Below are 12833 nucleotides of genomic sequence, written 5' to 3' on the forward strand. Positions count from 1 at the left end.
TGTAACGGTTCCTTTGGGAACCGGTTCCTTTTGGCTGTTACGTCTGGATTACGTAACTCGGAGAAAGAGTGGAACGGGGCGGCGTGAGGGGAACCAATCAACGAGCGGCGGTCTGCTGGAAGATCACGTCATCATTTTTGTTTGTACTTGGGGGACTGTATAGCAATTAAAGGATGTTGCTGGTTTGATAAAAAAACATTGGTTTCTACAGAACACTTGCAAATATATTTTCAGTAATAAATGTGAGCTTGCGGCGCAGACCGCTACTGGGAGTTGTAAGTTTATTTCTGTTGTTTTCTTATTTAGTCGCTAGGTGGTGTGCCATACGCTATGCAAACAAGTTGCCTCGCTTTGTTTACGTTTTGGACTTGCCAGTTTGCGCGCCGCGGATCCAAAACGATGTCCTCGCAGAAGGTTAGGCTGCTGGGTCCTCATGTTTCAGCGAGGCAACGCGATATACTCGTGTCATTTGTTGAAGAGCACCCCTACCTTGCGAAGGCGTCGTGTGTGCTGGGTCAACAGCTGACGGCGGCGCGCAAGGAGGAGCTCTCGCAGCAAGTGATTGCCTTGCTGCCCGGCAGTGAAAACTGCAGCCCAATGGCGCGGCGTGTGGAAGAAAGACGTGTATAACGTCCGCCGTGATGCAGCCAGGTAAGCACACTCGTTGACGGAGCTTTTGCGCACCATATTCTAACAAACGTGTTAATCACAGAGGAACCGGAGGAGGCAGCCTGCCCGGACCGCGAGGGCGGGCGAGCGCCATCGGAGTCTGCCCGCCGTTCTTTGAGCCCGACGAAGAGGTGAACATCAGGCGCATGGGTTTCAATAGGTCAACGCCAAGTCGACGTGCTGTCGCGATTCGCTCAGTCACCGCCGTTATGGCTGATGTGTGGTCGCGCGCTAGTGTTGCCGCTCAGAAGATGGCCCGAGCTTGAGCGGAAATCGTCAAGCTATTTACTATCGCTTGCGTCAAGTAAGGTCGACATTTTTGTTTAATACCTTTCATCAGTATTTCAGTCTACTCATTCAAACATTAGGGGGGTTAATAGAGTTGATTTTCCGGTCGGAGCCGGCGAAATGTCTGAGGTTGTATTTAGTGTGACGAGCATCGAGTGATTATTACAGAGTTTGAAACGAACAAAAGTGTGTGGTCCGGATGATATCCCTACATCATTCCTTATAAATTGCTCGGGCATCTTTGTACTTCTGTCGCTTATTTCAAAATTTCTTAAATAACAGCGTTGTTCCTGGTGATTGGAAACTAGCGCGAGTGGTGCCAATTCATAAGAGTGGACAGAGGAACAGAGTTGAGAATTACGGACCAGTATCCTTAACTAGCATTTTATGTATGTAAGGTTATGGCACATGTGTATACCTGCATCATGTCTCATCTTGATAACAATAACCTTCTTCATCCTAGTCAGCATGGGTTTCGGCAGGGTTTTTCGTGTACGACACAATTGGTTGCATTCACTCATGAGCTAGTCTCAGCAGTCGACAAGAAACAAATTGTTGATTGTATATTTCTGTATTTCAAAAAAGCTTTTGACGTCGTTACGCATAGTCTACTGATCGCTAAACTTTGACTTTACAAATTGGTTGAGAAGGTTATCGCATGTATTGCCGAGTATCTTCGCTCAAGACAGATGTCTGTGGCTCTCAACGGATGTTCCTCTGAATACGTACATGTGACTTCTGGGGTTCCCCAGAAGTCACATTCATGGCACCACTTCAGGCATTACATCATCATTTACAGCATGGTTTCCAAAAAGGATTTTCTTGCGAAACCTAACTACTAGAATTCACGTCAGACTTACGCTTTCATATGAACAGTAATAAACAAATTGACTGCATCTTTTTGGATTTCTCGAAAGCATTCGATCGTGTAGCCCATAGTCACCCGATATCAAAGCTCTCAGCAATTAAACTCAACTCACTAACCCTATCATGGATTCGCAATTTTCTTACTAATCGCGAACAGTTCACTGTTGTTGCTAACTTTTCCTCTGGCCTCTTTGACGTCACCTCTGGTGTACCTCAAGGCAGTTTACTTGGGCCTCTTCTCTTTTTAATTTACATTAACGACTTGCCGAACAATATATCATCTTCTGTACGATTATTATTTCACAGATTTGTTCACACAGTTGGCCTAACCTTATCAAACCTGAAAGAAGCATCCTCGACGTCACAACGACTGAACAATCAGTTCAGCTACACCCGAATTTATGGCAACACACAACGCTTTTAATTTTTCAACTTTGCCCCGTGCGGTCCGTTTATGGAACGCACTACCAGATACCATTGCATGCCAATCTAAACACACTGCATTTCGCAATCTGCTAAGCAATCAATATGCCGTTTCAATCGTCTAAACACGTCATGTCTTTTGTAATTTACTTGCATTTTTTTCTACAAGTTAAAGAATTTCAGCGCTCCCAATTTTTTTACAATACTTACTACTGTATAACATGTAAAAACGTTTACAATGTTATTATGCTATTATGTTGTTGTTTACCATTTATTGTTATTGCTCTACATATTGTATTTGCTAATGTATTAATTTTCCATGTTCTGTGTGCACTCCTTTCATTATGCTGATGTTTATTTCTTTCCCGATTCAATACTAATATGTTACCGTATTTCCCCCTTACACTATGCCTTCTCGAAGGCCTGTAAGGTACACGTAAATAAATAAATCAATATTTAGAATGTTTGCAGATGACTGTATATAAGGTCATCAACAGCGAATCTGACCAACAAGCACTACAATATGATTTGGATTTGATTGCCACATGGTGTGAAAAATGGAAAATGTCACTGAATGAGCAAAGGAGTGTCCACGTCACCTTTACCGGGAAGCGCTCATATGACAGCAATCGTAACACTATAAATAATGCTACTCTTGAACAGGTGTCAGAATATAAATACTTAGGTGTATTTTTTTCTGCTGATCTAAGGTGGAACAGACACGTTACTCATGTTAGGAACAAGGCTGTCGGAGCATTAGGTTTCTTGAAACGTATCTTTAGTAGCTTGCCACAGAAACTTAGGGAGCAACTGTATTTCACACATGTGCGCAGTACACTAGAGTATGCGTGTGTTTGCTGGGATCCATATACTACAGAACTTGTAGATAAACGAGAAAAAGTGCAGAACAGGGCAGTTCGGTTTGTCCTTGGCAATTATGACAGGATGCTTAGCATGACAGAAAGCAAAAAGACATTAAATTGGCATCTTCTCGAACACCGTCGCCGAAACCTCAGATTAAAATTTCTTCATAACATATACCACTCTAATGCGGGGATAGCCAGGTAATTGTATTTTCAGCCGCCCACATGTTTCTCAAAGGCGAGATCACAAATTAAAAATATGTGAGATTCCTTTTGACGCTCTATTGCATGAATTATGAAAAAGTCATTTTTTCAGCTTTCATTATTGATTGAATGAGCAAACACGACTGTAATAATAAAGATAAAGCTTTGTGCCAAATATGGCACACCATGAAGATGGCTGAGCGCTCTTGCAGCCATGGGCGGAAAACAAACCTTCACGGACGGTGGTCTTTTTAGTGCGATGTGGGGAATGAAATGAAACAGTTGTTTGCTGCGTTCAGGCACAGATGAATGTTGCACTTCCTCTATCTTACCAACGACTTGTTTGTGCAAGGTGGCCGCTTACATCTTTGTTTCTTCTCGTCAAATTCTGGCCATTGGCCGACTTGGTCAGATCGGTCGTCTTTGGGTGGCATTGCGGCCGCTGGTCCCTGTGCTTTTTTGACTTGAACCTGGAATTCGATGTCCTGACTAGAAGTCCTTCCTGGTCGCTAGTTGGGTAGGCACTTGTTATGCGAGGTAAGGCATTCTGCAATTTCTGCTTTTAAATGAGCCAGCGGTAGTACTTGTCTCCTCCTAAGCTGCTCCTGCACCCTCCTGTACAAGACCCATGCTGTTACTACCGATAAGTCTAGCATAGGCGTAAAAATTCGAAAGTGCCATTTCTTTGACCTCTGATATGTATGCAGTAAAGTCCAAACAGTGAGTGCAGCAGGTCAACACCACCCATGTGCCTGTTATGGACCTTTACTACGCTGGGGCAATCAATTTCGCGAAACACCTTGGCGGAGGTAAACCAGCGCTTAGTCTTTTGGACTGGATCTCTCCCAACAAAGCTCGGCAGAAATGTCACTGCGCGGTTATCGTATCAACGCACACACGATAACTCCACGTCATGTATCGCGTTTGTGAGTGCCTCTGAAGCACCACGTCCTTTACATTTCAGTTCCTTTTCGCTTTTCAGGCGGCTGTTTGGTAGACAATTCGCCCTTACCGTACCGATCGTCAAAATTCCATCTTGTGATAGAGTGACCTGCAACTTCGGGCTATTGAACAGATGGCAGCACGTTACCATATTTTGTATTTCAAGTTCATACTGTGCCAATATGGCACACACCGATTTCGGTTTCTCTGCTGTAGTTGCAGGCAAAATTGAGAAAACTAGTAACTGCCTTGAATTGACGAGACCAAAAAATATGCCAAAATAATTTTTCTATGCTTCTGCGGTCGAAATTTTCAGAGAAAAAAAAAACAATTGCTCGTGTTTGCCCCCTCCAAGTTTCACGTTGCATCCCAAAATCTACTTCACCTCTGCTTTGCGTATCGCTCAAGAGATGGCAGCACTTGCTCATAATAAGTGCGCATAACTATGAGATTTACTCTGATGGTATCACATTCTCAACTGGGAATCTCACACAAGCGAAAAAGAATGGTAACTGGTATGTGCCAAATATGGGACGCCATGCAATAGAAGGTTAAAAGCGACGCTTTCCGCTACTCTTTCTATGTTCGTACTATAAGAGATTGAAATACTCTACCACCTGACACTGTCTGTATTTGTTCAAATGATGATTTCTTCCATGCTTTATGAATGCAATTTTGAGTGTTCATTTATATGAGTTGTACCCTCCCTGCTGTAATGCCTGAATGGCGAAGCAGGTACCCAGTGAATAAAATAAAGAAATGCTTCATTGTCATGATTTTGTTTATATTGTGTTATAGCGTAGTTGCACCTTGTTAAGCAGCAATTACGAGCATTATGTGAAATCATGCGTGCAAGAAATGCAATGTTGAAGCAACTCTTGAGTTTAAACAAAGCAGTAGTAAGCATGAGTGTCTGCTATGTAAAGAAATCCTGCTCCAAAAAGTGCTTGGCATGTCTCGTTTGTTGCTATAAGTTTCAATATGTGCTATACAGATTGCTTTGAACGACATTTCAGTTGCTGTGCAACTTGTGCTGTGCTTGTGTGTCACACATGAACAGACACCTTCAGCTTTGGAACAATGCATACTGCACAGTAAAATAGGCATCGCAAAGCAATATTCAACTATGCAAGATTGGTTGCCATTCACCTTGGAAATAACCTTTATTTAAACAAAATTCCCTGGCAAGACAATATTCAAAAGCACAGTGAACAAAGCAAAGGAGTAACATAATGGCACATGGCTATTTGTCACTGCATGTGTATCTGTCATGCTCAACATAGACAAATCATGTGCTTTTCACTACCGCAGTATGCAGCATACTACGATTAGCCACATGTGAGCACACGCAATGTGTTATGTTGAAGTGCACGGCCTATTTACTTCATGAAAAGAAAAATAAAACATGTTCCACCAGCACATGTCTCCGCCTCATTTGCCAGCGAATGCGCCGGCGCACACTTTGCAGGTAGGCAATGCGCAAATTTCTGGGCAGCCGAAACACACCAACTATGGATTCGCGCACCGCACGGCCTCACTGAAACAAAGCTCGAGAAGGCTGTACAGGGTGCGCCTGCGGTGGCACCTGTACTTGAAGCGGCACTTGTGCCTGGGCTGGCCGCTGTGCGCTGTCGTCATGTGCACCGTCATCATCTGGGTCGTCTGGCAGAGGCACGCCTGCTGCAAGGCAGAGGTTATGCAGCGCTGCACAAGCTGCAACAATAGTGGCTGCTTTCTGAGGCGAGTAGTGGAGCACCCGATACATCTGCAGGCATCGGAAGCGGCTCTTGACGACTCCTATGTACCGCTCAACGGCATTTCGCATTGATGCGTGTGCCTCATTATAGCGCCCCTCTGCCGTGAGGCGATTTGGGTGACCAGGCACAGGAGTCATGATCCATGGCGCTAGCCGGTACCCAGAGTCCCCTGTAAAGTGTTGCATGTTAGTGAACGAAATGGATACATTAAGGCGCAATGCAAGAACACAGTCTACGCCAGGGCCCTTTTACAACAGGAGCGGGTCTTGGATTTATTGTTGCAATATCTATCAAACATTGACCTTCCCGGAAAGTTGTAAAGAAAGTTCAACTCATTTTAAAGAAAAGCCCTATTTCACCTGTTGTCTTGGCTGCAAATCTCTATCTCAGGTTAAGTTGGACATGTAATATTTATTTCATACTCGTGGTTTTCTGCTCCGTTCATCCCATTTGCCCCTCCCTAAATGTACATCTTCCACTAAAACTTATTAGCTCTTCTCTCTTCAGAAGTCTTATTTTATGAAACACTTCTAAGGTCTACTCTCGAATATGCTGCCAGTATCTGGGATCCTTGCTCTACCTTTCGTACCTCTTCTCATGAAGGTACCCAAAATCGAGCTACCCGTTTGATCCTTTCTAATCACTCCAGCACCACATGTCGCTGCAACTAAAAAAATCACACACATTGCGACACAAAGCAAAATAGCGCAACTTGCACCATTCTACAATATATACTACACCGATCACTAACGTCGATGCCGAAAGTTTCACGCACGCTTATTCCTTTGTTCCAAGGACAGGGACCAGGTCCCCGAGTCCATTGTCACCAACCCTTTTCCACCATACTTGTAAACTGCCATTTCGACGTGTTCTGTAGAATTCCACCCCTGCCTGTAGCGCTCCACTTGGCATTCAGTGTATTGAAATTAATAAATAAACAGCATAACATGTCAGCTGTTGTATACATGCTGGTACAAATATCTGCCTTTTAAGAGAGACTTGTTTCTCTCGATAGTCGCTGCAGGTTCATTAGGTACCGCTGCATTCACAACACATTTCTAGCAAATCACGCTTTCTTAAAGTTTGCTAGGATGCAAAACTATTTGACTGTGTATGTTTTACATGTGGAAGAAGCACTGCTACTTCAGGTGCACTTACCAAGCAAGACTTCTCCATGAAGTAACAGGCCACGAGTGAGGCGGCGGCGAAATGTAGAATGCCTCCAGACGAATGAATCGTGGCACGATCCCGGAAACCGTGGGTCAATTTCCAGGATATTCAGCTTCGCGTCGCACACCTCATAAGGGAAAGCAAAGAGAAGGTGTCAGTGCCACTGCAACAAATATGTGGCACAACCTTTTGCTTACAACACTACTTGCCAAACAGTTACTGTTCAGTCAGTGAACACAATTACAGAAAAGGAGATATCAATATACGCACTAGGCAGTTGAACTAATGATCAGCATGATAACAGTGTCATCTTAACCTACAAATGCAATGTTGGCATGTGTTCACATGCTCATGTATGGCGTGCGGTAACAACACAATGCGCAAAATAATTCTTTTGGTTTCTTCCGTCCATATTGTATAAGATTCTGCTAAAGAGTGAACCTATGTTTTTTTTTTTTTTCAGACAAAGTGCCTATTACAAGCGAAAGAACGCGGAAACAGCATGTGCCGTATTGACAGCTAGAGCAAATGGGTGTCCACACATTCTCATTCTCCCTCACACCATTTTCATTGATGGGATGCTCCTTTTCGCGTTTACAGTCTGTTGACCACAATGCTTTAGTTTTACGTCGAATAAGAATCACAAGGGCTTGTCTTCTGTTAGGATCGCTCGCAGACGAAGACTCCCTTCACTGCTACGGCGTCTATTCCGGTTTAAGTCGCGCGTAATGTGTTTACATTGTAGCATCGAAAAGGCTATTCAACTGTGATTGGAGAGCACTGAAAAAGTGCGGCCGTGTTCTATGCAAAGATCAAAGTCGTCATTACACATACAACACAAACGCTACTTTCTCTAATAGGAACGCAAGTATTGCCGGCAATTGATGAAAAATAACGAAACGAAGTTTTTTACAACGTGCACTCGCGCAAACACATATCGAAAATATTTGTCAATGAACAATACTCACGACCATGCAGTTGAGGGTGTAATACCCTTTACGGCTCCAGTACGATTCCGTTTCGCCGGGGCCGAGCTTCTTAGGGCGAACGATGGCTATCAGACTCCCGTCCACACATCCTAGAACTCCTGGAATTTTTCCACGGCTAAGAAAGCCTTCCTTGACGGCGGCTTTCTGTTGCGCCGTGGATGGGAATCTAACCCATCCTTTTTCCTTGCCCGCAACCGTAATGGCCTTGGCGACAGCTGTAATGATCCGGCTGACCGAAGGCTACGACAGTGCAATCGCTTCTTCATTCCTGACGCACTGTTGAAAGCTCCCGGTGGCAAAAAACCGCAGCGCGCACAGCACTTTCATCGTAGTGTCGACACCACGCAATCTTTGAGGTCCGAGATGTCCTTCCAGCTCATCGCAAAGACGCCGCACTATGTCTTTGGAGAGACTAAAATGCCTTCGAAACTCTTCTTCGGCCATGCCGAACGCGTCGCGTCGTTGCCTCTCGTCGCGTCGTTGTCTTTCGGCACTCGCCAGCAGCACAACCAAGGGAGCCGCCATTGCCGTCTCTGTCTCGTCTCGTCTAGGTGCCGGCTCGTCAGCTGGCGCGAGATTAGCCGGCAGCCGCGGTTGCCCTAGCAACCCTCGACATCATGCTCGCCTCCGCGCGCGACTCTCAAACGAACCACTTCTCCGCGGTTCCGCTCCTAGCAGGGAACCGGTTCCTTTCCAGAAGATTGGCAACCTGTGTGACGTCATCAAAATTTGTCGTCCCGCCCACCAGGGATGACGACATCGAAGCGCCGACCAATGGCAACAGCCGAAAGGAACCGGTTCCCAAAGGAACCGCTACAGAATACGGCCCCTGGTCTCTTGCACCAAAGGAGCGCCATGCCTCTCTCTTCACTGTGGAGGCAACTGTGGCGGAGGCAGTAGTGAATTTTAATGCAGGCAACTTCAGAGCGTCGGCGTCTATACTCGAAGAGCTGAGCCTCAACCCCAGCAGAGTAAGCAATGATCGCATGAATGAGAAAGATCAGCGGCGAATTAAGGCTTCAGCTCGAAAGCGTGGATCTGTCGAAAACATGAATCGAGCCTTGAAAAAGCGCCACACAGGGAACAGTTCCCAAGCTGACTATCTGCCAGGGGCATACTAGCCTGTTATGGCTGGTATTTCATGATATTCCTGAATAAATGAAGTAGCGTGTGTCTTTTGCAATTTTCTCAAAACGAGCTTTTCATTCACCCTGCTTATTTGTGGCAACAATATCTCAAGATCTAGGACAGCTAGAGCTGTAATTTTTTTTGTATATAAAGCTAAGTGCATAAAGCTTGAAGCGCGGCAAGCAGATTCTTGTTTTTCATTTTCCCATAATTTTTGTTCCCCTTTTGTTCTTCTGACCTAGTAGCCATGGTGTAAATAATGGATTTCTATGAACTGCTAAATTGCTAATTATTGTTGGATTTGAAAACTGCTTGCAGCATTTCACTCTTGAAACATTCAGCTGTCCACTCATGCATTAATTATAGCTTTCTGTCCAGAGTTTTTTTACCTATTGTCTCTACAAATAATAGTAGTGTACTTTTAATGACCTCCATAATTGCATGACCTATAAAAAATAATTGCACTCTTGAAATCAGCTTGAAAAACTGAACAAGTCTATGTATTTTAATTGAATTTGGTCTAAAGATAAGTATGATATCTCTAATCGCCATGTCCCCCCTTAAGTGATCTATATTAACTTTTGTCAGTACTTATATGCCGTCAAATTCACATAAAGCATTGTTTGTGTGTATGCGACAGAGAGCCTATGCTTTGTATTTCCTAAATCAGTCTGTATTGACCACACTGAAGAACCTAGTACGGTGAAAAGATCTACACCGTGACACTATGTCAAGCCGGAATACGACGTGGCTACGGTGGCTAGATGCCATAGCATGTCGTTACTGTAATCGCACCAAACAGGCAATGCAACTACAGTGTCGCTTTCAAACGAAAAGTTGCGCTAGCCATGGAGGCATCGTGAAATGTTCAAGTTGGGTGGGACTTCGACATCAATGAGAAAAATCTTTGTCGTTGGAGGGGACAACAGGAGGTGCTTTGTGTGTGCGCTGCAAGGAGGATTGCATTTGATGGCTAGCAGTGATGATGACGTAGAATGAGCTCGACATGTTCATATTCAATAAATTCTGTTTTCGTTCTGTAAACGCTGTCCTGGCTTTTTTTGTTTGGCCTACATTCGTGGTGTATTCCCCCCCCCCCCCCCCCCGGCTTCGGAATTTCGGCAGTCAACTTAGAATCGGGGTCGGCCTAGATTCGAGTAAATACGGTAGGTGATCTTACAAACTCACTGAAGTGCCCAAAAAGGAAGAAATGTATTAGCATTTTCTGAAATTAAGCATCCCTAACATGAGATTGCTGCTTCTCAAAACAAAGTTGCTCAGAGGGAAACTTAAAAATGTAGCACACCACCTGCTTTCTGCACACTCTGATGACACACAGTGCTGGCTTAGCGACAAAAGTGGTTAAAGCTTGAATGAATGGGTTAAATGTGGTCAGAACCTGGACGGCCTCGGTGAGGGTGTTCATGATGTCTAGCTGCTTGAGAGAGAGAATGCCGAGTCCGCGCACAAGCCCTGCCAAGCCATAGGCAGCACCCCTTCTCTCGCCATAATGCTCAGAGTTGAGCAACTGTGTCAGCAGCTTCTGAACCAGCACAGGTGCCTCATCCTTGATGGCCGGGATCAGTGGAGGCAAACAGGTGGCCACTGCCTCTTGCACCTGGGCAGCCACGCAACAAGCACAAATGGTTATGCTGCCATCCAACATGTGGTAAAATGCTACTGGCCAAGCTCTCAATTTGCTAGAAACACCACTATACAGTAGCCAACTGGTTTTTCAAACTTCTCTAACTTTTTGGAATAACACAATGCATAGGGCTCAAATTAATCACCAAAAGCTATGGAGCCACTACTTAAAGAGAGGACGGTGTTGCAACGGCTGCTCATGCAACAGTGCATAGCTTTCCCACCTGCTGCGAAGGTGTTGCCAAGGTGTCGATGAGGCGGTTGACGATGGGCTTGACCTTCTGGTCATCCTTGTCCAGGTGGCGTGCCAGGGTTCCCATCAGGATCACCACACTTTGCCGCACCTGGTCGTAGCTCTGGTCCCTCGGGGCATCATCCAGAAAGTGCTCAAACAGGGGCAGCAGTATGTTCACCTTGCTCTGCGCAGCGCAGGTGGCCAGCATGAGCGTACAGCACACTCGTCAACTTTGCACTGTTTACAGCATTTGCTCGACTTTAAATGGCTTCTCACCAGGTTTGGGCAACGTAAACAGACAAGCACGGTGCATCGATCACACTCTGACAATCGCATCAGAAAAGTATAAAACCATTGCACGGCACAAGAACAGCTGAAATTTCTAACGAAAACCCATTCGTGCTTCCTTTCAAGGGAGCGCTGCTTCTTGCCAGAGCATAAAAGTCTCATGCGTAAATGCCTCCACATCAGACACACTGCCTGCAATGGCACGAATTATGGCAGTGGCTTTGATAGATCATCTAATTCAAAACACGCAAAACCATCACCAGAAGTGCACTACGCAGCGAAAAAGGAAGGAAAAAAAAGGAGGTGGGGCTTGTGACATGAACATGACGCCTTCCCTCGCCTCAGCATGGGAGAAGGCTGTGAAGGAATGTTGCTTGCAGATGCTAGCGAAGACAGAGAGCCGTGTAGGTTGGCAGTGAAGCTCTCCTCCTAGCAGCATGGCAACACAATATTTCAATTTTTCAATCTTCTCTAATGAAACAATTAGAAAAATCTTCCAGTAAAACACTCTCTAAATGGCACCTTACTATGCTTTGGTGTATAGCCCAAATTTACAAGGGGGTTAGTGAGGCAGCTTTCAATGCACTCCAACATTTGACTTAATGGTCTCAAAATGAGAAAAAGACAATGCCTTAGATCAGGCCATAACACAAAGTTCTTGTCCTGTGTCTGAATAAGCATTCTTCCCACTTATGCAAGCATTGTGCCTTTTTGCCCGAGTTATGCACGTCGGCATTTGTTTGGCAAAGCTTCGCAGGCAGGTGCGCATCTGTGCACCTGTGGTAGACAATTTACCCGAAGCATGGGATGGCAACAGGCGCGAGCAGGACAGTGAACACTGAGAGGGGGGCAGCCATATTGGCAAGCAAGAGGAAATCAAGGGTAGTTGAGCTTAGAATGTGCCATTCGTAGTAACAGCCTTTGCTTTTTTTTATTTCCTGCATGGAAAATTATGGCAGTGCTGCTGCCCCTTCAATGTGTCATGCAGCGACAGGGCTCTTCACATAAGGTGGTGGCAACCACCATCTGACATTCACCACAGCTTCTCTTCCGTGTGGCCAATGAGATTGTGCGGCGCAGCTTTGTTTGTTTTTCTCTTCCTTTTTTTGTTGCATGGCGAATTTTTAGCGACGGATTGTGCATTATGCATTGAATGATTAACCTAACTCACATGCCATGGCCGGTGATGTTGCAAGCACTGCATCTTGAGTACAGGCCTTTGTGCATGTGACCTTCACTCTCACTCAAAGTGCCCTTGAGAGGAGGGGTGCACAGCCTTCCGTTTGAAATTACGGCCTTTGACCGTATTTGCACCACGCAGCCATTATATACTTTGCAGACATGATAGCCACCATCTGATCTACAG

General features: G+C 45.1%; 1 protein-coding gene and 1 long non-coding RNA gene across 3 annotated transcripts in view; both read right to left on the reverse strand.

The window, feature by feature from the left end:
• l(3)80Fj (lethal (3) 80Fj) overlaps positions 1-12833 on the reverse strand; it is a 372965-nt gene that overhangs the window by 152925 nt on the left and 207207 nt on the right. For both annotated transcript variants that reach the window (XM_065426472.2, XM_065426473.2), the window contains exons 30-31: positions 11169-11363; positions 10700-10918 (exon numbers count right to left, since the gene is read on the reverse strand). In XM_065426472.2, coding sequence (XP_065282544.1) covers positions 10700-10918; positions 11169-11363 — 414 coding nt within the window. The remainder of the gene's footprint in view (positions 1-10699; positions 10919-11168; positions 11364-12833) is intronic.
• LOC139055906 (uncharacterized) lies at positions 4250-8427 on the reverse strand. Its single transcript, XR_011511994.1, has 3 exons — positions 8152-8427; positions 7172-7310; positions 4250-6182 (listed from the first exon to the last, which is right to left on the reverse strand). It is a non-coding gene; the product is annotated as an uncharacterized lncRNA (long non-coding RNA).

This window comes from Dermacentor albipictus, chromosome 2, assembly GCF_038994185.2.
Source record: "Dermacentor albipictus isolate Rhodes 1998 colony chromosome 2, USDA_Dalb.pri_finalv2, whole genome shotgun sequence".
Lineage (NCBI taxonomy): Eukaryota > Metazoa > Arthropoda > Arachnida > Ixodida > Ixodidae > Dermacentor > Dermacentor albipictus.